The sequence below is a fragment of the Paroedura picta genome, chromosome 6 (assembly GCF_049243985.1).
Source record: "Paroedura picta isolate Pp20150507F chromosome 6, Ppicta_v3.0, whole genome shotgun sequence".
Lineage (NCBI taxonomy): Eukaryota > Metazoa > Chordata > Lepidosauria > Squamata > Gekkonidae > Paroedura > Paroedura picta.
Window position 1 is genome coordinate 13,337,725 of NC_135374.1, and position 23,982 is coordinate 13,361,706.

Below are 23,982 nucleotides of genomic sequence, written 5' to 3' on the forward strand. Positions count from 1 at the left end.
GGAGGGTAAGACTGGGGAGGAGAACTTGTGTGCTGCCCTGAGCTCCTTGGAGGAAGGGCAGGATAACAAAACCAGTAAAATATGCAGAACAGATCACACATCAAGTGTAATCATGCACTTGGACCCTGAAAAAAACATGAACTCTGTACTGGGCAACTGGGGGGGGGGGCGCAGGGATGACAGGCAACTTGCCTGACACATTCCTGATATTAAGAAGGCCACATACGTCTTGAACTTGTCTGGAACTTGTCTATCCCTGGCTAAGGGGTTGAAATATTTTGGATCGGGTAGAAAGGAGTCTGTTAAATTGCCCATAGGGTAGTAATGCTTGGGTAGATCCTCTGCGCCTCTTTGGGAGGCCTACGTCACCTTTTGGCATGTCTGTATCACAGATGACACATGACACTGCCTTTTACCGAGTCAGATCCTTGATCTACTCTACCATGGTCCGTACTGTCTACTCTGATGGTTAGTTTTGGGTGGGTAGCCGTGTTGGCCGGAAGCAGTAAAACAAAGTTAGAATACAGTGACAACTTTAAGCCCAACCAAGTCTTTTTGCTGGTTAAAGCTTTTTGTCTGCACGCATGTAGCTAAAGAAGTGCGTATGCACATGAAAACGTATGCCAGGAATAAAGCTTTGTTGGTCTTAAAGATGCCACTGGACGCAGACTTTGTTCTGACTGGTGGTGACTTTCCAGCAGGCCGGGTAGAGAACTGGCACCTCACCTCTAGCTGATCCTTTCGGCTGCTGTGTGTCACCAAGTCACAGCCCGAACAGAACTGCAGATCTGCCAGGGGTGGGGTGGACAAGATCTCCCAGAGAATTTCAGCACTATCACCAAGCTGCGGTACCAGGATTCTTTGGCAGAAGCCGTAACAGATAAACTGGAACATAACAACAACAATAATAAAAACCAATATGTCTGTAGTGTAGAAATGCTCTGCAAACCAGAGTTGTCATGAATAATTAACCATGGGAACTACCTCTAATTGGGAGCTCCTTCCTGCTTGTCTATTCCGCAGTCGCAGAGAAGGGAAAAGGCGCCTGATGTGTGACATGTAAGAGTTTGGATTAAAACTAGTAAATTTGAGGATTTCAATTGCCTACACAAATTTTAGGGTAAACAGACTCGCTCCTACAAAAAGATACCTGATTGGAACTTAAAGGTACAGAAGGTCATTATTTAGCCAAAAAGGCTGCTATGCATAACTCTGAATAACTCCATCAATTTTGGCTTGAGGGAAACAAAGACTGCTTTGTTTGTAACTAAAAGGAATGGCTTCCCTGATATATATTTTTTCTGCCTTGCAGCAAACTCTCATGGTGGGTGACACTGTAAACCCACCTTTCTAACTGTCCTCTGGTGTATGTTCAGTGGACTAATCTTGTGAGGTGGAAGATCCATTGAGATCCTCATGTGGCAGTCAGAATCAGAGTTGGAAGGTACCTCATGGGTCATCTAGTCCAACCCCCTGCACCATGCAGGACACTCACATCCCTATTGCTCATCTACTGTAACCTGCCACCCCCTTGAGCCTTCACAGAATCAGCCTCTACATCAGATGGCTCTCCAGCCTCTGTTTAAAAATCTCCAAAGATGGAGAATCCAGTACCTCCCGAGAAAGCCTGTTCCACTGAGAAACTGCTCTAACTGTCCTCACTACATAGCACAAAATGTGTATTTTGCTTTATCATGCTCTGCCATATAACTCAAAAGCACAGGTATAAAGCAAAGTAGAGGTGAGAAGCAAAGTGGAAAGGACATAAAATTTAGCTGTTAATCTGTTTGGTGACTTGGAGAGCAAGTGTTATTCTGTCAGGAAACATGGTTTTATCTAGATTTTCCTGCAACTCTAGAAATGGCTGCTAGCAAGAAGGGGAGGTGTACAAAAATCCTATCCCCTGTACAGTTCTATGGCTGTGTTCTTAAAGCAAATAATTCCTTTAACTACTTTGTATCTGCATTACACTCCTAACGGGGGCCTCTTTTGTGAAAGCAGCACTGGGTGGCGGAAGCAGATAAAATTACTGAAAATTCCACAGCTTGTTTGGAAAAAATGGACTCAAATGGACTCAAAATGAACTGGAACTGAAGGGCAAAGGGTAATTTTGGTACCTCCATTTAAGCTTCCCAAATTGCACTGATTGTAGAAAGCAAAACTTGAGTAAGGTTTCCAGTGACAGTAGACCAATGGATCTGACAAAAAAACCCCAAAAAGCCACAACCCCAAAACGAAACCCAAACCTTTGAGCCTCCTTCCCTGACACAAGGAAGCCTGTTATTTTATACATCCTGGAGTTCAAGGCTGGAAAAGTCTGGGTGGGATGTCCTGGCCACTTAAGACTTTTACTGCCCCCTTTTTAGATTCACATCAGCAATTTCTGCAGTAGCTACAGAATGAAACTTCCCTGAAGGGTCTGGAAATGTGCACAGTTACTGTTGGACCACAGAATATTTAATATAAGGTGGAATACAGCAACTCCTACAGAGGACAAGCCCCCTCCTCACTATGGACCATCTAAAACATGGTTTGAAGAACACAAGACTCCTCGTGTAGATTGTTACTTGTTTCAGTTGCAGGATCTGAATGTTCAGGATGAACTGGCCAGCTACTTTTAAGGGCTCCGAAGTCCTGACTCCACAGACAGTTTTTGTCAACACGGGTGAAGCAGCCAACCTCAATAAAAAAAAAAACAGCAAGTAATTGAGGGCACTCAAAACCAGCACTCTGTCCCTTCATGTTCTTTCACCATGTTACTCTTCTCACTACTCTGGCACAAGTTCTTCCTGTGCTTGCAAGGTTCATAAGGACTGGAATGGCACGCCCAGGATTTAAACTCGTCCCCTGGAAAATGCTAAACTTGTGTGATGGCACATAGGGGTATGCATGTGCCCCTCCATACGTGTGCCTCTCCCCTTCCAAGGAATCCTGAGATACAACAGCCTGGCATAGCTTCTGAGAAATGAAAGCAGCAGAAGATCTTCCCCATATCATGTAGTAGCCAAAGCTCCTTCCTTCCCTGTGTTTATTTCCCACCGTAGAGCTCCAAAGAACCTTCAGGGTATCTAGAAGGCTGCCCAAGTGCTGCCCCCACAGATGTCACTTTCTTGCCCCTTGACCACTGAGATAAAGATTCAGCCCTGGAAGTTGCTTGTTGCCAACACCTGAAGTCACACTAAGGACGCAAAAGAAAACATTTACGCTCACAGAAGGACATATGTTTCTGATGGCCAGTAGGCACTGAAACCTTGATGCTTCACATTCACACGTGCTCTTCTGTCTCTAAAAATACATTAAAATTTGGCACATTTAAGAGCTTAGAGGGGTACACTGAGCATAAGGTACAATCATGTTTGCTTAGATGCCTACTCTGAATGTCAACTTTTAAGGAAAAAATCACATTCTGTGTACATAAAGCTATATGCTAGATCATCACAATGTAAATGCTATACTCCGAATCAAATGCCACCTCACGTAAACCGGCTTGGGAACTCTGTTTCTAAGGACAATGCAAGCTGGTTTTCTAATGGCAGGTCCCGGCCTAGAAAGCCACATGTGGATCTGGCACCATGTGAAATCAAGTTTCTGTTTATGGATCCTTTATATATATATATAAGTGTATGTTTTATGTATATATATACTTCACAATGAAATAAATAGTGTTGTATTTGAGATTCAAAGTCTAATTGTTTCTCACAAGATGACCACTCAGTTCACATAAAGGAAACACCGACAACCAAAGGCACTAATGCTTCCACAGTTAGAACACCAACTTCACTTAAGAAAATGCCAAACCTGACCTTTTCCAACCAAACCTAAAGCAGTTACAATTGACTCAGTTAAGTCAGATTGGTTCTATAGATCCAAACAGACGGGAAGGGAGGCCATCAAGGTGTTTAAGGATAGATTCAAATGGGTAGCCATGTTGGTCTGAAGTAGCACAAATCTTTGTTGGTCTTAAAGGTGCTACTGGATTCTGATTTTAAGGTGTTTGAGGACATCCCTCACATATTTCCTGGCTGCTTTTCTCCCAAACAATCAAACACACGTATGGAAGCTGGCCGGGGAAGAAATTTTCAAGGGAAAGATCAAACACCCCCTTTCCTTTTACACCTGTTATCTTCTTCGCATCACCTCCTCATTCAACCACTTTGCAGATGCTCACTGGGGATGTGGATTTTTTGATCCAGGTCTCTTATCTTTCCTCCTCCACCCAGATTCAAGCTCCGCAGTTGTGGCAAAGGCCCATGATTTCCGCAAGAGCGTTAAACCGTTCCACTGAAATCGAGGTGACATTTCAAGCTGCTTCGGACAGGACGATCCTAACACAGCCAGCCAAACATGTGCCTGACTCCAGTGTTGTTCAGCCCTTTTCTAATTGGAACTTGCACAAGTGACTTGCACGGACATCAGCTGCACACTGTCTACCAACTGTTGCAAAATGGCTGCACATGCCACAGACTGAGTGGTACTGTTACATTCCAAGCCGTTCTTCAAAGCAGTCGGCTTTGGCTGGATTGTGCCTAAGGCTTCTATAAAATCTACCCCCCACCAAGTCAGCTACCATTTATGTTCTGCAAGGACACACTGAACATTCATTTGCAGAATTTCTTCTATGGGTATACCTATAATGCAGGCTCAAAATTGCTCTTTCCCTGGGAACTGCAGCTCTGTGAGGCCAGTGGTTTCTTCAACACAGAGAACTCTCAGGACTCTTCAAACTACAGTTCCAAGAAGGCTTTAGAACAGGGGTAGTCAAAGTGCGGCCCTCCAGATGTCCATGGATTACAATTCCCATGAGCCCCTGCCCGTATTTGCGGGCAGGGGGCTCATGGGAATTGTAGTCCATGGACATCTGGAGGGCCGCACTTTGACTACCCCTGCTTTAGAATGTGGCCGTGGCCCTCCAACAACTATAAGCCAACAGCAGAAATATAGATATATCCTTGGAAATTTATCCCATGCAAGAACAATTCACAATTCCAACTGCAGGAGGATACAGCGGACAATGATTTCAACACCTAAAAACAACGAACAATCACACGATAACAATTATCAGACAGAGGAAGAAAGTAGTAAAAAAACCCCAAAAACAAATTCTAATTCCCCTCACCAACGTCTGGTCCATCTTTTCAACTTAGATGGCCTTTCCAAGATCTTTCTCAGAAAACAAAACTAGTATGGTAGTATAATTGGAAAGTCCCCCTTCTGTAGCTCATTGGAACAAGACAAAAAAACCTCATTCTGTTCATTTCAGACATATGTATAAAAGCAAATCTTGAAGGGGGGAAGAAGCCCAAACCCAGTCATTTGGCACAGTCCAGAGAAAGTTTTTTTTAAGCTAAGTCTCATTGAAAACTGCATTATTTAAGTTTAGGTTTGGGGCAAGTAATAAAAGCCTTCCAGCGGAGAAGAACGCTATTGCGCCTGAAGCACCAAAATATCCCCAGCCTTTCTCGAAGCACAAGGAAAAACTATTGTCTTTTGGCCCTGCCTGTGGGCTTCCCAAAGGCTTCTGTCCAGGCTCCACTGACAATAGAATGCAGAACTAGATGGACATTTGGTCCAACCTAGCAGGGCTCTTCCTCTGGAGTCCCAAAATTGTGATGGGACCTGAGGCTTGCTGAGCCTTAGCCATGTTGACTTCAAGGGAATATAGCTACTTACGAGTGCTTCCTGGAGTAAATTCCCTTGCGTAACAGCAGTTCCTATGTCCTAGCTTTCCTTTCTTTCAGCATCTCTCCAGGCACTTTGCTGAATCATTTACGCAACGCAAAAGTAAAGCTATAGAAACACTGGCATTTTGTGCTCTGAAAAAAGTCAGTGTAGTCAAGCAACACAAAACACTTTTTTTTTTAACAAATCTGACTTTTCAGCAGCTATTTTTCACTCCCCCTCCCAACTCACAATATTAGCTGTCAGTAAGAACAATCCATTGTTCTGCAGCTGCGTATCCCCAAGTTCAATTTCTAGGGGGCCTGCATCGAGCTCCTCCACTGCGCAAATGCATAGCGATGCATTTGCTGCATGGATGCTTCGACGCCCCAAACAGAGCCCAGCATTCAAAGTGAGACCTAAAATACCAGGCGAGTCACAGGCAGTATCGATATTTGGGAAGAGAAAGCCATTTCTTCACAGCTCTTTCAAACAGGACCCTTCAGCAGTTACTCTTTTAGGGGGGAAAAACCTGCCTGCTTTGTTTCATATTGCACTTCCTTTGTTCACTCACATCAATTGAGAGAGACATGATTTTTCAGCTTTAAGATAGAGGGGAAAGTGTCCAGACACTAGACAAAATTATGGGAAAGGAAACATCTACAAGCTTAAAATGTCAATGCAATTTATCCTTGAATTAAGATTAAAAAAAAAAACAGCAAAAACAAAGAGGCCACGGCTCAGCAACCAAGCGCATGCTTTGTATGTAAAAAGGCTCCGGGTTCAAAATATGACATCTCCAGTTCAACACGCAATGTTCCAAAAAATGCTTGCCTGAGATCTTGGGAGAATCATCCCAGTCACGTCAAACAGTCCTGGGCAACGTGGACAGATGGTCCAGGTTAGTATAAGGCTTTGTATGTTCAAAGCTTTCAGGAGAGAACCTGTACCTCATTGCTTAAGTTTCACATGTATAAAGGTCCTGGATTCAATCTATGTCACCTCTGCTTAAAAGGATCTCAGGCAGCAGGAATAGACGTCCCCTCCAGTTAGATTGGATTCCAGGGGACTACATGGAAAATTCACCCAGCAATACCAGAGCTCCTTAATGCAATCGTGTCTGGATTGTTTTTATTTGATCAGCTGAGGTGTGTTGAATCTGCAAATGCCACATAGCTACCCAATCTCCAAGCCAGTTGAGTCTGATTTACATTTGCAGTAGAAGTTCTTAAATTCAACATGAAAGCTCAAGTATTCCCCTCCAATGGTCGTTGAGAAAAGCAAGAGACAGGCAAAAAGAGAAGGCCACTGCTGAACCAGCAAGTTCAGCTGAAATGGGTGTAGTTAAAAGCTTTCTTACAGTCAGAGGAAGAAGTACGTGAATGCCGTGCGCCAGCAGCACGCCACAGAAGTCGCAGGAGGTCCGTTCACATTACAAAACCCGCAGAGGGCGGTTGCGCCTGCTGGCACACAACCTCACAACTGCAGCAATACAAAGTGTCTCGGGACACTTGCAGGATAAGCCAGTTGAGCAGTTTTGATTAAAACAAAGCACATACCAGATCAGAAAAAAACTGCATTATAATGGCCTAAGGGGGGGAGAGGGAAGAGTGCGAAGATCCAATAATGGATTCCATTCACATCAAACAGGATTGTTGGAGAGGAGGGTAAAGGAGATAAAAACCACCAAAGAGAATCCTAGGCAAGAGAGGAAACAGCAAGAGTTTTCTGTTTTTTTTTTTTAAAGGTTTAGGGTTTGTGACCAATACTCCAGGTGAAAACAACGTAAGAAGTGGTGTTCTTCAGTATTATTTTTACTATATCATTAGTAATGTTAAGCATCAAAGGGGGGGGGGGGAAGATAGAAAGATATAGAATATCATTGCACGTTAACAGCCGCCGGAAACGCGGCTTCAGCTTTGACACTAGAAGATCAAATAACCCGATGCTACACCACAAGCAGCTTTCGCTGTGCATCTGTTCGGAAGCTTTATTCACGCGCGCACGACGGCGCTTCAGGTCAAGTGACGGGTTATGGCACGGAGAGCGTAGAGGAGCTCAGCTTGCATGCGGGCCTCCATCAGAAGCAGGTTGACGTGGACCTGTTGGACAAACAAGACAAAAGGGTGAGGCTCTGAACCAGAAGGACCAAGAGGAAGAAGAAGAGTTGGTTCTTATATGCCACTTTTCTCTACCTAAAGGAGTCTCAAAGGGGCTTACAGTCGCCTTCCTTTAACCTCTCCCCACAACAGACACCCTGTGAGATGGGTGAGGCTGAGAGCCCTGATATCACTGCTCGGTCAGAACAGCTTTATCAGTGCTGTGGTGAGCCCAAGGTCACCCAGCTGGCTGCATGTGGGGGAGCGCAGAATCGAACCCGGCTTGGCAGATTAGAAGTCCACACTCCTAACCACTACACTAAACTGGCTCTAAGGGACATACTCACAGCTTATGGACACCAGTGTCAAGTGGTGACTTGTTTGCATAGACAAGTAATTGGAGCATCAGACAGAACTTCTGTATTTCCCCATATCACTTGCATGCAATGGTTTTCCGTAGCATTGGATGACAAATCTTTTTTGCTAAAGTCCCAGGACCTTTACATTTTGTAAAAGTGAGATGCAGCAACCCATAGTCTTGTCTCTCGACAACTAGGTTGTGCAGGACTTCAAGTCACTGCTCTAGGAATCTCTGATTTGTTTACAGAGACTGGAAACTTTCCTCCACAGAAATGGCATTAAGGCTTGTTGTTTGAACAAATAGGAAAGCATGCCTCTGTGTATCCAACGATCAGACACTTACCTTCTCCGAGTGCTTGAACTGGCGCCAGTAACTGTCATACATGCGCTTGGTAGTTCTCTCTGGGTAGCAGGTCACTGTCTTAATGTAAACCTTCAAGCTCCGTTCCAGTAACTGATTAACTTCTCCGTAATCATAGTCATCATACCTAAGCAAGATTAAGCCAGCCTGAATCTCGTTGCCAGGAGCACGTGGCTTCAAAGGGATCTCTCTTCACTGCACAAACTATTGTTAAGTCTTTGCCTGCATGAATCTGGATTACAAATCTCAGGAAACAAGATACAGACCTGGCTCTATTAAACTGCTCGACAGAATTTCAAATCAATTTGAAAACCATCGACTTTCCTGCTGCTCTTGGGGCTGAAAACACACAACTGCCAGGCCTGGTGTCATGTCCTTGCAAACAACATGCATTAAAACTGCTGGTGGGAATGGATCCCAAATGTCACTGTTCCCTGGAAATGGATCCCACCTGCCATTATCTCCCTCTCAGCAGCTGTTTATAGGATTGCTGGAGAAACATGTGCAGATTAACTACTCAAGAAATGGACACATTCACTTATATTTAAAAAGTTGCCTATGAGTAGGATACCTTACTTCACACTAACTGCACTCTTGTTTTTACATTGAAGTATCACAAAGTTTTGTTACAGTAGAAAAAGCAGTGCCCTGACTAGAGCCTATTCTGCACACAAAGGATAATCCACTTTCAATGTGCTTTGGCAGCTGGATTTGCTTATGCAGAACAGGAACATCTAGAACAAACCCACAGTGCATTGAAAGTGCATTATATATTGTGTACAAAACAGGCCCTAGAGAGCCCAGGCAAGTCCAACCTTGGAAGCTAAACAGGGTCGGTCCTGGTTTGCCCTTAGACAGGGGGCCATTTTCTTGGTGTACAGGTGTTTGGAATATACTGGGCACAGAAGGGGCCTTTATCTTTCAAGGCACTCGAATTTTGACGCTACATCTCTATATCCACTCATGCCTCCAATGCCGCGAGAGATACCGTTCAACATATGAGGCTTGGTAAAACAGACCTCTAAATACATTCACTGACTGACCCAGGTTGGTCACATACCTGATTCCAAACATACAGTGAACATAATTAAATAAAGCTCTTCTCAACATGGTTGTGTCAACGTCTTCATGCGTAGCCATAGTGTTGTAGGTGAGGTTATAGACCATGCGGAACTTCTCATCCAAAAGATGCCCAATGTCAGAATAAAGCCTATTCACAAGGGAGAATCCATGATTTTCCCAGGTATAGTCCTGAAAAAGATAAGGCCGCTGGATGTTTGTAAAGCTTGCATCTGAGTCCTACAGAATGGTTTTCAGTGGTGGTTCTGCAACTGCACCTACTGAGCTGATACGACTCCACTATTTGGTTCTACAACAACAGCCAACGTCAGTAAACATACCTGTGCCCGGAACGTTGGTAAATGTTCTTCTCCCCGCCTGGCAAAGTCTTTGTACCCAAAACCAGGATCTTCAATGTAGCGAGAAACATCGGCTATGGAAAGTATTTCATCATCGAATGCTGGGAAAGAAAAAGTATGCATGGTTCTAAGTGTGCACTTTTCATGATTAATGGAGTTTAATCTGGGTTAGCATGTTCACATTTTACATTTTAGTTGCAAACAAAAACATAGCTGAGGACTTGTTGTTTTTTGCTTCAACCTGACTTCAAAGATAAACAAGCCATTCTTATACACAATGTAGACCTGGCATTGGTAAGAAACCAGTAAGAGACTAGAATTCTTCACAGAGACCAAGGTATAAGAAAAGAACATTAGCTACTAATTTAAGATCCAAGTGGCCACAAATTCCAAGGCAGAAGACTCAGAATAAATGTCATGCCCTTACAAAAAGACATGGATCGATCCATAGAGAGAACTTTCATGCTTAAAAAGGGAGGTAAAAGGTAAAGGTAAAGGTATCCCCTGTGCAAGCACTGAGTCATGTCTGACCCTTGGGGTGACGCCCTCCAGCGTTTTCATGGCAGACTCAATACGGGGTGGTTTGCCAGTGCCTTCCCCAGTCATTACCGTTTACCCCCCAGCAAGCTGGGTACTCATTTTACCGACCTCGGAAGGATGGAAGGCTGAGTCAACCTTGAGCCGGCTGCTGGGATTGAACTCCCAACCTCATGGGCAGACAGCTTCAGACAGCATATTGCTGCCTTACCACTCTGCGCCACAAGAGGCTCTTCTAAAAAGGGAGGATAGCCATGCAAATTTGACAGCCTGGACAAATCTTGTTTGACAAGAGATCAGCATGACTTGAACTACCACTCCTAGATGGACTGTTGGGGATCATATGCAAAGATTAAGAAATATAGTCGATCCTTATCCTTTAAAAATTAAAGCCATCTGGACATTGCTGAAGATTTCAGTGAGATAAATGTGGGCTAAGAGCCATAACATAACCCACCATTACAAAACACCACCACCAAAACCATTGTGAGGCAAAGACAATTGCTCTGTCCAGAAACCTCCCCCCTCCCCTCCCCTCAATTATCAGCCAACTTGACTTCTGCGGAGTTGGCTGTGGGTGGCTTTGGCATTCATCTTGGCTTGCTTTCAAGTGTCCTGACGAGAATGGCTGGGAAACCTGCTATGCGTCTACTGCTAACACCTTTAAAAATCCCTCTGTTAATCCAAGAATTACAAGGGATGCTTTTATCTTTCTTTCTGGTTCATTAGTCAATCAAAACAGAATTCTGCGTGGGAAGAAACTTGCTTGGCAACAGTTCAAACAGGCTTTCACTGCAGCTTTTTTGTAAAAAAAAGAAAAATCCAAATGGTTGAGCCTAGATTTGACTCTTGGTCCTGCAATCTCTTTTGGCTCACTGCAGAGGGAGATCTGTGTCGGCGTTTTAGAACGAACTCACAGACGACTAGGCTCTTTGACTCCAATACTGAGTGCAAAAATATTCCACTGTCTTTGAAACTTCCAACGAAGTTCAACCACATAAGGACACTTTTGTCCTACAGATGCTAAGCATTTTCCTTTTTGGAAATATGTAGAAGTGGCCTAGGGGAGGATGAGACGCCACCTGTTACCTTCAGGAGGGCTGCTTCTGACAAGCAGCCGTCATCGCCTTTTCAATACAGGAGTTTGTGTTGTTCACGTTTCAAGTCACCTATATAGGCCTGCATCAGCCCCCAGCTCCTAAACCTTTGTGACAGATGAGACACCCATTCAGAAATCATGGTTAACTCTTCTCTGCAGCAACCGGAGATCAGCCTAGCAACTGGCTTTCTACATGACTGCCACCCACTTCTGCAACTACTGCATTTAGTGCACTTCTCACATTGGATTAAACCAAGAATGAATGAGGAAGAAATGAAAGTGCAACATTAAAAAAAACACAGAACTCCTCTGAGGAAATGCTTTAAATTGGAGGTGTCAAATCCAATGTCCTTAATCCATCAGATACCTCCAACCTTTACCAATGATATTTCCCTAGACAGTGTCTACTCTGCTTGAAGTAGATGCTAAAAAAACCCCTATTTTACTGCAGACAATATAATTTGAAATATCATGTTCTACCACCACCACCACCACCCCGGTATGGAAATGTTTGTGTTCTCAGAATATTTAAATCATGAACACAATGATGAGCAAGTATTTGCTTCTCCCTCTCCAGAGCAAGCACTCCTGCACTGGAGAAGGTAGCTATGAAAACAAGTGTATGTGAGCCCCCACCCTAAAATGCACCAGCCTTAAAAATGATTCAGACAATTGGCAGATGCAGCATCGGTCAGATTGAAGACCCCAAAAAGGGGCCAAGAAGCCCCCCCCCTCCCGAGTTCTATTTCGCAGTCCTGTTCTAAGAGGTGGTTATTCACACACCCAGAGAAATCCCAGCAGGGCAGTCTTGTTGTGACTGAACCACATCAGACTGCAGGAGAACATCTGAACATAAGCTAATCCATGTTGGATCAGGCCAGTGGCCCATCCAGTCCAACACTCTGTGTCATACAATGGCCAAAGCCCAGGGGCCATCAAGAGGTCCACCAGTGGGGCCAGAACTCTTCTAGACCTCCCACTGTTGCCCCCCCCCCAAGCACCCAGAATACAGAGCATCACTGCCCTAGACAGAGTGTTACAACTAATACATGTGGCTAATATAAGGTGACCAGATTGTCCCACTTTTGGGAAATTGTACTTATGTTGAAATATATATATATATATATATATATATATATATATATACACACACATATACATATACATATACATATACATATATACACACACACACACACACACACACACACATACATATATATATATATATTTTACAATACTATTTTTGTATTCTATGCATTCTATGAAACCTATTGTTGTTCCATATAGACCAAATTTTTAATCAAGAACCCCCCCGGTCCCACTTTACCAATGGTAAAATCTGGTCACCTTAGGCTATTAGCCACTGATGGACCTCTCCCCATATGTTCATCCTATCCTGCCTTGAAGCTATCTGTGCTTGCAGCCACAACCACTTCTTGGGATAGTGAATTCCACATGTTAATTACTCTTCAGGTGAATACTTCCTTTTCCAGTACCCAAAATTTGCAGCTTTTAAAAATTAGCATTTCACAGAAATCTAGGATATGGCCCCACTCCTTTATGGGCTATCCCCCCCTCCCCCATTTATACAGAAGGACGACCAACAACCAACCATCATAAGCAACCGGAAGCAGAACAGTCCCAGGAAGGCCCTTATGGCAGTTTCTTACATCTCATCTCAACAAGCACAGGACACAGCAGCATTGCTGGTCTGCCAGTGGATGAACAACATGTTTTCTTAGAATTCCTTTTAGAAGAAGAGTTGGTTCTTTTATGCCACCTTTCTCTACCTGGAGTCTCAAAGCAGCTTACATTCGCCCTCCCTTTCTTCGCCCTACAACCGATACCCTGTGAAGCAGGTGAGGCTGAGAGAGCCCTGATATTACTGAAGAAGAAGAGTTGGTTCTTATATGGCACCTTTCTCTATCCAAAGGAGTCTCAAAGCGGCTTCCGATCACCTTCCCTTTCCTCTCCCCACAACAGACACCTTGTGAGGTGGGTGAAGCTGAGAGAGCCCTGATATTATTGCTCAGTCAGAACAGCTTTATCAGTGCTGTGGCAAGCCCAAGGTCACCCACCTGGCTGCTTGTGGGGGAGTGAAGAATCGAACCTGGCATGCCAGATTAGAAGTCCGCACTCCTAACCACTACACTAAGCTGGCTCAATTCAACTTAAATCAATTCAACTGTGGCTTGAGTAATGCTTCTGAATGCTGACTAGAAAAGGGCTCAAAGGAAAACAGACTAGGAGAAGTACCTTCAGTGACCACTAGGAGGCTCTCAGTCTTCTCCTTTTCAAAGCGAGTGTCCATCTCTTCCTGGGTGGCCTCCTCATCCTCCTTCTCCTCCTGCAGCCGCCTCATTCTGTTCATCAAAGCTTCGAGTTCACTTAAAGAATCGGAGATCTATGACATATTAAAAGACACAAGGAGTGCTACAGGCTGCGAGAGTGAAATCTTCTAAAGTTGTTGGCATTTGCCCCTTGTTAAATTGTATTGGGCTTTGTTTGTTTTTCAGTTGGATATTTATATATGCCTGGTGTTCTTTTATGAATATACATAAAAAGTTTAAAAATAATAATAATAGAACACGTAATTGTGGAAAAAAAGCGGCTGAGAAAAATAAACCAAACTGTATTTTCCAAGGGAAAGTTTCATATCTGATTCATGCAGTACACACAAATCTAGGCTAAAATATGGAATTGCACAAAACATTCTGCAACCTGCTTGATGTTCTTATTTTGCATGATTTCTAATTTAGATTTTTACTTGTTTTCCACTGTATACTTTAGAACAGGGGTGACCAAAGTGTGGTTCTCCCACCTTATTTTGCTCAGAAAGATTTCCTAAAAATGCTGGACTTTCCCTCAAGCAGCATTCCACAAAAAGACATTTGGTGAAAACCTGCAAATATTCAATTGTGTGATTTGTGTGTGCTGCAGAATTCCTTGTAACTTCAAAGTTGTCTTTGAAAAAATAGTCATTTGTTTGAAAGAATGCAACTCTGTACAACAACTTCATTTAGATACTTTTGGATACATTTAGATCATTTGGGGGGAGGAAGTGAGGGGGGAGAGAGTGCAAGACCACAAGTGAGCACATATGTAAACTTAAAAGTTACCCACAGTAGTCTCTGAGGTTTTTGAAATACCAATAAAATGAGAAGGAACTACAATAGGGATCTTCCTAGCTTGTCCACTGCAGTCCACTGTGCTTAGTTATTTGAGACAATGGAGCAAAAGATGAGAGTAAGACCCTTCTATCTCCCAGCATGGCTCTGCCCACAGGTGGCCCAGTAGAGGCCTCCTGAACAAGCTGGGCTATAAATACTTCCAGGTAAGGTGTGGTCACATCTGGGCAATGGTCAGGCTGGTTGTGCTTGCTCCTAGTCTCGCTCCAGATTTCTCTGCCTGTCAGTTCTTCTCTCCATTAGAAAGCTTTTCCACGCACTTATTTACTTCATTCATATCCTACCTTCTTTGACAGTGAGGACCCAAAGTGGCTTACATCATTCTCCTGTCCTTCATTCTACTGTGGCCACATGGTAGCCCTGCTTTCTCCTCCACACCACTGCCGCCTTTTCAGTTTAGTTCCTGTCCCACAATTGACTTGCCATTGGATTTAGTCAACCTGTGGTCCTCCAGATGTTCATGGACTACAATTCCCATGAGCCCCTGCCAGCAAATGCTGGCAGGGGCTCATGGGAATTGCAGTCCATGAACATCTGGAGGACCACAGGTTGACTACCCCTGCCTTAGCACTTTGGAGTGCAGTCCCATTCTTTCTGAGACCAGCTCCCTGCAGCCCACAACCGATTTAACACATCAGGAAACTGATATCTGAACTACGAGATGAGTCCAGCCCTGAAAAATGCAATGGGCGAGAGCAGAAAGAAGAAGTCTGGCATCACTAACCCCAAAGTTGTTGCTGGTGAGGGATGCGTTTTCGATGTTGTTGTCGTTGGCAAGATCGCAGACACAGAAGCTGTTAACCGATATGAGCCTGTACCCGTTCGAGGTGTTGAGATCCCGCTCTGGATTGATGCCGCTACCAAAGACAAAACTTGCCAAGGCATGATAGTGTGCCAAGAGGACCACAGCATGCACCAGTTCAGGAAGAGACCAATTGTTTTCCCCTGTCTTGACAAGTTTCTGAAACAAAGAGAAGAAAAGATTCAAATGAGTAGCCGTGTTGGTCTGAAGTGGCACAATACAATCAGAGTCCAGTAGCACCTTTAAGACCAACAAAGATTTATTCAAGGCGTGAGCTTTCGAGTGCAAGCACTCTTCATCAGACTAAGGGTGCTTGCACTTGAAAGCTCACGCCTTGAATAAATCTTTGTTGGTCTTAAAGGTGCAACTGGACTCTGATTTTAAAGAGAAGAAAAGTCACACATATACACTTCCACATCAGAGGCAAGCACAGAAAGGAGACAGTGTGGCCCATGGTGGCAGTCCCATTAGAATTTCCGTTTTGATAGGGATAGCTGGGGAGCACAGAGCTGAACAGCACAGGAAGGATACAAAGTTCCACTTCCTGAGTACAAAAAAGTTGCTTCCATGCACTACAACGTAAGAGCTTTTAAGTCTGAGCTTCCACCGTGCTCTACTAACTGTGTATTTTCTCTCCTTACTCTTGGTTCCAAATAACTCAAGCAAAAAAACAAAAACAAAAACAAGAAGCCCAGCTAAACTCAACAGGGGAAGTTAAAAAAAAAATCAGCTGGGTCAGCAGGTCCTCTCATCCAAAGGACAATGCCTTTCTGACTGCAAACTCAGCAAATCAGTCCAGCTCTGAATGTAAGCAAAACACAATTTGCTATGGTTCTCATAAGCTATTCCATTCTCGTCAGTCTTTATCGGCATGCATTTGAACAGCTACTGCTAGACCCCTTTTATTCATATAAGAAAAAGCGGCTCATCTAATGTAACTAAGAGGGCCAGATCAAGACAAGGAGACAGCCAAATGCTTTCTCATTCCTTGTCAGATGAGGTTGGGCACTGTTATTTCAGCCCTTTGGAAGGTTAAATTAATCCACGCCTAAAGATATCCAAAGCTCAAATGGCCGTACTTCCTTGCAGGAGCAACTTTCCTGTTGCCAAGCCAGGGCCAGAAAGGAAGTATGCTATAAAAATTCAATCTGCATCAATTTCCTCCTGTTGCTTTCAAAAGGAACAGGTCAACTCGAGGGCCGAGGAGAACTGGATATTAAGGCTATGTGCTGATTTTAAAAATTTGTAGATAAATTTAATTGGCTACTGAGGCAGAGGTTTATTACACCTCATGGAAATTTCAATAGGGGTGCCTTTCTGAAGCTATTAAAGGAAGTGTGATACAGTTTTTGTTGATTAAGTTGTACATTACAACCCATTGTTTAAAGACAAAGAAGGCCTTTGTGGGTCACCCCAATTTTTCAGAGCTCTTCCCACAAGAAAATTTACCTGGCATCATTACTATTTATGTGCAAGCTGGTCTTCTTTATCCAAGTATTAACAGCAATCAGCCTTTCATGAGTTTTATATGGTTAACACAAATAATTCAGTTTCTTTGCAATCTCTCTATCTCCCTTTAGCAATCTTGGCCAACCAGTCACCCCCATCCCCACCTGATTTCCTGGTTTTTAATTAAGGAACTTGTTTGTCTTTTTCTTTTTAGCAGTATGCTCTTCATCATTAACTTCCCAGAACTTGTGCTCCTTCTTGTTCACCTCACTGGGCAATCACTTTTAAAAAAAAATAAGAAGCTTCCTTGATTGTTATTGGCTTCTCTGATGTTGCTCATTAACTATGAGAGCTGGGTCTACAGGGCATTCATGGGAACCAAGAGCAGAACTATGCATTACACAGACCCAGTTACATACTGCCCTTTAAAAAAACAAAACAAAACTTCACTTCAGAAGAGATTGGTGGAGTATGTGGTACATCCGAGAACATTCTCCTCAGACACTTCCTTGACTCACCGTGAACAGTTATTGACAGAAAGGAAGGACAGAGTTGGAAATCCAATCAAAACTGAATGGAGGCCCTTGACTGAATCCACCAGCTTAACTCCCCAAAAGCAGAGGTTATATGTAAGTAAGCATTTCAGCATTGTTTCCAGCTAATCCTGACAAAATACCTGAATGTGCTCTTTTGTAAGTAGCCAGGGTCGATGTGCAAGAAGCTTATTGATTTCATTCAGATTCTTCAGCCGTTGTGGAACATATTCCAAGCCATTCAGCCATTCTGGTATCCCTCCAGTCTTCAAAAACTCATCCACATGCATGTTTATTAGGTAGAAACACTGGTGCCTGGCAGCAGCCTGGAATTGGAGAGACAGGAGCAGCTAAGCCACAGTTAACGAATTTAAAAGGGCCTATGTTTCTTTTGTGGTGGCAATAGGGTGACAACAGGTCTAAGGAGTAAGCTACACTATCAAGAGAATGTGGAGGATCATGCTTGCAACACAGACACATAAAGTCTAAAAGAATTCCAGTTTATCTTCCTGGACAGGACAACAAACTGAGCCCAAACAATTTGTGTGTGTATAAATGACAAAAACTATGTGAGTTATGAACATTGGCAGGCATAGTACAGAAGTAACCACAGCTGGCTGGAGTAGTAGGGAGGCTGGCGTCACTGAGTGGTAAACTAGGAGGTCCCTACTGCAAATCTCATGTCTGCCACAAACTAACTTAGAAGGCTTTTGGCAAATCACCATCATCTACGGTTATATATATCTGGCGCCAGACTGATAAGTCCTTTAATAATCTGGATCCGAATCTGTTATTTGGTAGCAAAACTCTTTTGTTTGTCTGCGGGGATTTCAAATACACTCTCAGAGAACCAGAGTTCTGACAGCACTTTCACTCAGCCTTTGCGGGAAAGCAAGTGAAGTTGGGCTTAATTTTGCATTCAGGCACTAATTAAAACAGATGTGGAGAAGGAACATAAAGGGAAACAGAGGTGTAACAGGATCAGCAGAATGCTCCAGGACATACCATGATTGCAATGTAGTGTCGGTAGGGCAAAGGAAGAGGCCCGTCCATACGCAACATGTAGAACTGACTGCGGAGGAAAGACTCTAGGTACTGAGTGTGCAAACTCATGACCTGGGTGATGTTGTCGAGGCGACCCGATATAGAATATTCTTCCACAAGCAGGTGTATTCGTTCATTCAAACTGTTTGCTTGCATTACCTTCAGAGAACAAAAGCAGCTGCTCAAAACAATGCATGCCAATTGACTATTTTCTATTGATTTATTTATTATATATTTATATATGTCGCCTTCCCCAAAGTCTCAGGGCGGTTCACATAAAACAGAAACAATACAGATAACTTAGTTTAACAATAATAACAAGCAACAACAATAATATTTATCATACTTTATTTATCATAATAACAAGCAACATAGAACAATAGAAAAATATGGGAAACGTTAAATTAACGCATACTGATAACCCAGTGGGTTGGGCGGAATTGTAGTGGGTGCCATAGGAGGGAAGCTCAGGGGGAGGACCCATGGGAAATGGTGGTTCAGGTCGACCTCAACCAAATGGCTGGTGGAGGAGCTCCCTTTTGCAGGCCCTGTGTAACTGTTCAAGTTCCGTCAGGGCCCAGATCTCCTCTGGAAGCTCATTCCACCAGGTGGGAGCCAGGATGGAGAAAGCACTGGCCCTGGTTGAGGTCAAGCAAGCTTTCCTGGGGCCATGGATCACCAAAAAGTTGGAAGTGCTGGAGCGTAAGGTTCTTTGGAGGTGTAAGCAGAGAGGTGATCCTTCAGGTACACTTTGCAACAGCTACAGGAAGAGTCCAAGGCCCACCTTGAGAATGTTAGAGAAAACAGGGTGCTTTGTACTCATGGACTAAAAAGTGAGATAGCAGACTCCTGAGAATTGACTGCTGTGTAGTCTCCCATGCGGGCACTTGTGGCGCAGTGTAGCCATTATAGCACAAGACTAGGACATGAGAGATTAAAGTTCAATCCCCACTCACTGTGCCATTAACTGAATGATTTGGGGCCAGTTTCAACCTAAACTCACAGGGCAGCTATGAAGATATAATGCAAGAGGGACAACCATGTGTGTGACCCAGAGCTCCTTGAAGTAAGAGCAACATGCATTCATTTTTTAAAAATCAAGTACCTATGCAATCACACTGCACGGTCCAAAGCAATGCCCATCAGAAAGGGCTTGGGCTCTCTTTTACTACCACTCATTGCTTCGCAGTTAGCCATTACTGTATTTTCATTAAATAGCTTAAGAGTTCTGGACTGCCTTATAAATACTGCAAAATTGATTGTGGCCTGAGCTTCCATAGGCTACAGCTAACTGCATTAGATGCATTGTTTAATGACAAAACCCTACAGAAGTTCGCATCTATTTTTCAGGGGTAGTCAAACTGCGGCTCTCCAGATGTCCATGGACTACAATTCCCAGAAGCCCCTGCCAGCGAATGCTGGCAGGGGCTTCTGGGAATTGGAGTCCATGGACATCTGGAGGGCCGCAGTTTGACTACCCCTGTGTTAGATACTATAGGACTTAGAAGAGTGTTTTTGTTCGTTTGCCATGGATTACCAACCTTTCTGGGATTCTTTCCAGAGATTCTTAACCAACAGGTCAATTGCCTGTATTGCCCAATACGAGGCTGGACCAAACTGCCTTGACAGGACGAGACTTGCGGGGGGGGGGGGGCTTACACCGAATATAGCTGCCTCTTATTTACAATACAGTTTGCATATTACATACAATAGCTCTACAAATTACATACAATAACTATGTCATTTGTTTTTTAAAAGGCCTTACCTCTTTCTCTGGTATAAAGGCACTTGGTCCTCTTGTTAAAGGTAAAGAGACTCTGATTTTCTTTTCCTGCAAGAGGAAGATTATAGAAGCAAGAGTTACCATTCTTTGCTACTGTCATTTTGGATATCTGTAAATTGGAGAGATGCAATGAGTGCCTTCAAAAAAACAACAACAACATGTCAATATTCTCTACAAATCTAGCAACATGTCTTTTTTAGGATTCACTTCGTTGGAATTAAAACTTTCCCATCGTCAGCTTTGTTGAATTTCTCTTGGATCTTGACTGGCGGGTCATTTCCTATTTCTGTATGTGCTAATCCATGACTGACTTTCTCCTTATATTTGTGGTCATGTTATTTCCATTTCATTGTCTGTGCACATGAAAGCTTACAACTTGAATAAAACTTTGCTGGTCTTAAAGGTACCACTGGGCTCAAAATGAGTTCTGTGACTTCAGATCAAAATGGCTACCTACTTGGATTTATCTTTTCCACTGACTTTGGTCTTCTCATAATATGCCCAATGTACAATAGCCCCAGTTTTGTCATTTCCGCTTCCAAGGAGAGTTCCTACTAGCTCTTTTCAGTTATAGCCACGAGCCTTTCATAGCTGCTGACTGCTGCCATGTAGTTTCTGTTGCTGCCATCGACACGTGTTTAAATGCAAGAGCTACTCCCTCTGGAAAAGTAGCTAATTTCAAGGCTGTTCCTGTATGTTTGCATGGGCCTTTAGTTTCAACGTGTAAGTGACACAAGCAGAAACATTCAACCTAAAAATCTAGGCGTTTTAAGTGACAAACAAGTCAAGGGAGGGAGGGAGGGAGGTAAGGAGAGAGAGAGACAGAGAGAGAGAGAAAAAAGAGAGAGAAAAAGAGAGAGAAAGAAAGAAAGAGGGAGAGAAAGAGAGAGAGAAAGAAAGAAAGAAAGAGAGAGAGAGAGAGAAAGAGAGGGAGGGAGAGAGAGAGAGAGAGAGAGAGAGAGAGAAAGGAAGGAAGGAAGGAAGGAAGGAAGGAAGGAAGGAAGGAGGGAGGGAGGGAAAAGAATGAACCAATTATCATCATGCTTCCCTGGTCTGATCACCCAGAAATCTATATTCTTACTTGGAGACAACCAGACAAGAAAGCTATTTGCAATCAATATTAAATGGGTAAAAGCAAAGCCAAGAGCTTTGTTAAATGAGGGTGCACAAAAACAAATGGTGCAAAGCTGTAATACAAACAATGCCACAGCTCTTGGAAGGTTATCAGATAAATACATTGCAGTAAGATTACAGCCCCCCCCCCCAAGGACATAAAATTGCCAAGTTAAAAAAAAAGTATGTCAAGTTTGGGAGGACAGGAAAAACTGAAACAAAGAACTCATACAAATTGTTTCCAACTGGTGAAAATATTGTACTAGACTTGGAAAAATACAGAAAAGTACAACCAAATGCTTGCTCCCTGGCAACTCTGCACATTATATGACAGCCACCCATTTCTTCAACCTCTTTCACTAATATTTGGGGGGGGGCACAGCTCGCTCTGCTCACTCTAAAGGGATTTAGATTTAAATTGTACAGCCAAGAAAATCTCTCCCCCTTCCTCCGAGATTTGTCTGGGAGAGAAGGCTCCAAGGCTTTTCCTCTAGCAAAGTAGGCAGTTTTATTTAAGAAGGAAATTCATTCTGACATCAGCCTGTTCAACAACATCTGGCATCACCCACTACAGCTGAAGCAAGTTTTTTTAAAAAGCCAGGCCCGCTGGCAGTGGAAAGTGCCGTCAAGTTGCAGTTGACTTACAACCATGACAAGAAATGTTCAGAGGCGGTATATGTCCATTGCCTGCCTCCTTGGTGGTCTCCCATTCAAATACTAGTCAGGACCAACACTGCTTAGCTTCAGAGATCAGACAAGTTTGTAGGCCAGGCTGGACTATCCAGAGCAGGCCTATTAGCTAGCCTAAAATTCTCCCAAAGAGGGATCAGGATGGACTAGCCTCCAGCCTGTTCCACATCATTTAGGAGAAGACAGCCTCCAATCTGAATACCTTTAATCACTATACAGCAAAAGATGGGGAAGAAAACAAGTATCGGTTCCTGTAGCTCTCAAGGCAAAACTCCTCTCAGAATACATCACATTTTGGCACAGGTCCCAACGTGGTTAACTAACATCTAACCCTTCCACAGCAAGACTCCCACCGAGGCACTGACTAGGCCTGGAGCCACATCATGATTGAGATGGAGCTACAGCAGACACCTTTGTACCATTCTCTGGACCATTCCCCTAAGTGCTGTAGCTCCAGGAGAACCTGAACTTGTGCACGTCATATGAATCACGTTTCTGTCAGAGGAGAGAACAGCTTTCCTTATGAAATGCAGCCTTTGGAGAGTGGTTTTCACAATTACTGAGGCAAATGAAATTGTGGGAGAGGGACATATTAACTTGAAGCACTGCAAAATCTCCAACTATGTGCGACATAACTTGCCAAATGGTATGGAAAACAGCAGCAAGTGAATGAAGAAAGGGGAGTTTACATCCCTTTGCTTTCCTTTTTAACCTGGAAGAAGAGTTGGTTTATATATCCTCCCCTACCCAAAGCGGCTTATGAGCCTCTTGTGGTGCAGAGTGGTAAGGCAGCAGACATGCAGTCTGAAAGCTCTGCCCATGAGGCTGGGAGTTCAATTCCAGCAGCAAGCTCAAGGTTGACTCAGCCTTCCATCCTTCCGAGGTCGGTAAAATGAGTACCCAGCTTGCTGCTGGGGGGATAAATGGTAATGACTGGGGAAGGCACTGGCAAACCACCCCGTATTGAATCTGCCATGAAAACGCTAGAGGGCGTCACCCCAAGGGTCAGACATGACCCGTTGCTTGCACAGGGGATAACTGTACCTTTACCCAAAGCGGCTTACAATCGCCTTTCCCCACAACAGACACCCTGTGAGGTAGGTCAGGCTGAGAGAGCTTTGACAGGACTGCTCTGTGAGAACAGCTCTGATAGTACTGTGACTAGGTCACCCAGCTGGCTGCATGTGGAGGAGGAGGGAATCAAACCTGACTTGCCAGATTAGTGGTCACTGCTCTTAACCACTATACCACATGGTTCACTATCTCCAGCATGATGGAAAATGTGAATTTACCTTTTAGTATGAATAATATATGGCTTGTTCATGGAGTAGTTCCTTATTTTGTTATAACCACCACTGAGGGGAGGCAGCCTCATGGTTTTCTTATAATCACTTGGTCATTTATATTGTCCTGCCTAATGCTGAGGCATATTTCTAGAGATATGAAGGCCTAAGGGAACAAAACCCTGGATTAAAAAAAAAAAAGTTCACCCTTTCAAGAACATGCCACAAAAAATCATAAATGTTGTAAGCACTGAGATATTACCTCTTTTGGAAGGTGAGGTTTTACTCATCAGGAATGAACAGTGTGACCATTTTACAAGATCATGATAATTGCTACGTATAAACAACGCTTTTGGGGGATATCTTGTTTAAATGGGACCAGTTTGGACAATCTTTAAACAGCCCGTGGCGCCACGGGCGCCACGGACTAAATAATTCGTTAAGCCCCCTAGAGGTGGGCTTTGTCCGTGATGAGGAAGGGTCCGGGTTGGACCCTTCCTCACGACAGACAATCGGAGGGACCAATCGGCAGGCGCGAAGCGCCTGCCGATTGGTCCCTCTG

The 23,982-nt window shown here is 43.7% G+C and overlaps 1 protein-coding gene across 1 annotated transcript in view; it reads right to left on the reverse strand.

Annotated features, from left to right (window-relative positions):
* The window catches only part of SESN3 (sestrin 3), a 58,982-nt gene continuing 35,000 nt past the window's right edge, over positions 1-23,982 (reverse strand). Inside the window, exons 2-10 of the mRNA XM_077341485.1 lie at positions 20,317-20,382; positions 18,513-18,710; positions 17,651-17,833; positions 15,448-15,684; positions 13,792-13,939; positions 9,879-9,997; positions 9,539-9,729; positions 8,461-8,605; positions 1-7,760 (exon numbers count right to left, since the gene is read on the reverse strand). Of these exons, the coding sequence (XP_077197600.1) occupies positions 7,674-7,760; positions 8,461-8,605; positions 9,539-9,729; positions 9,879-9,997; positions 13,792-13,939; positions 15,448-15,684; positions 17,651-17,833; positions 18,513-18,710; positions 20,317-20,382 (1,374 nt within the window). The 3' untranslated portion in view covers positions 1-7,673. The remainder of the gene's footprint in view (positions 7,761-8,460; positions 8,606-9,538; positions 9,730-9,878; positions 9,998-13,791; positions 13,940-15,447; positions 15,685-17,650; positions 17,834-18,512; positions 18,711-20,316; positions 20,383-23,982) is intronic.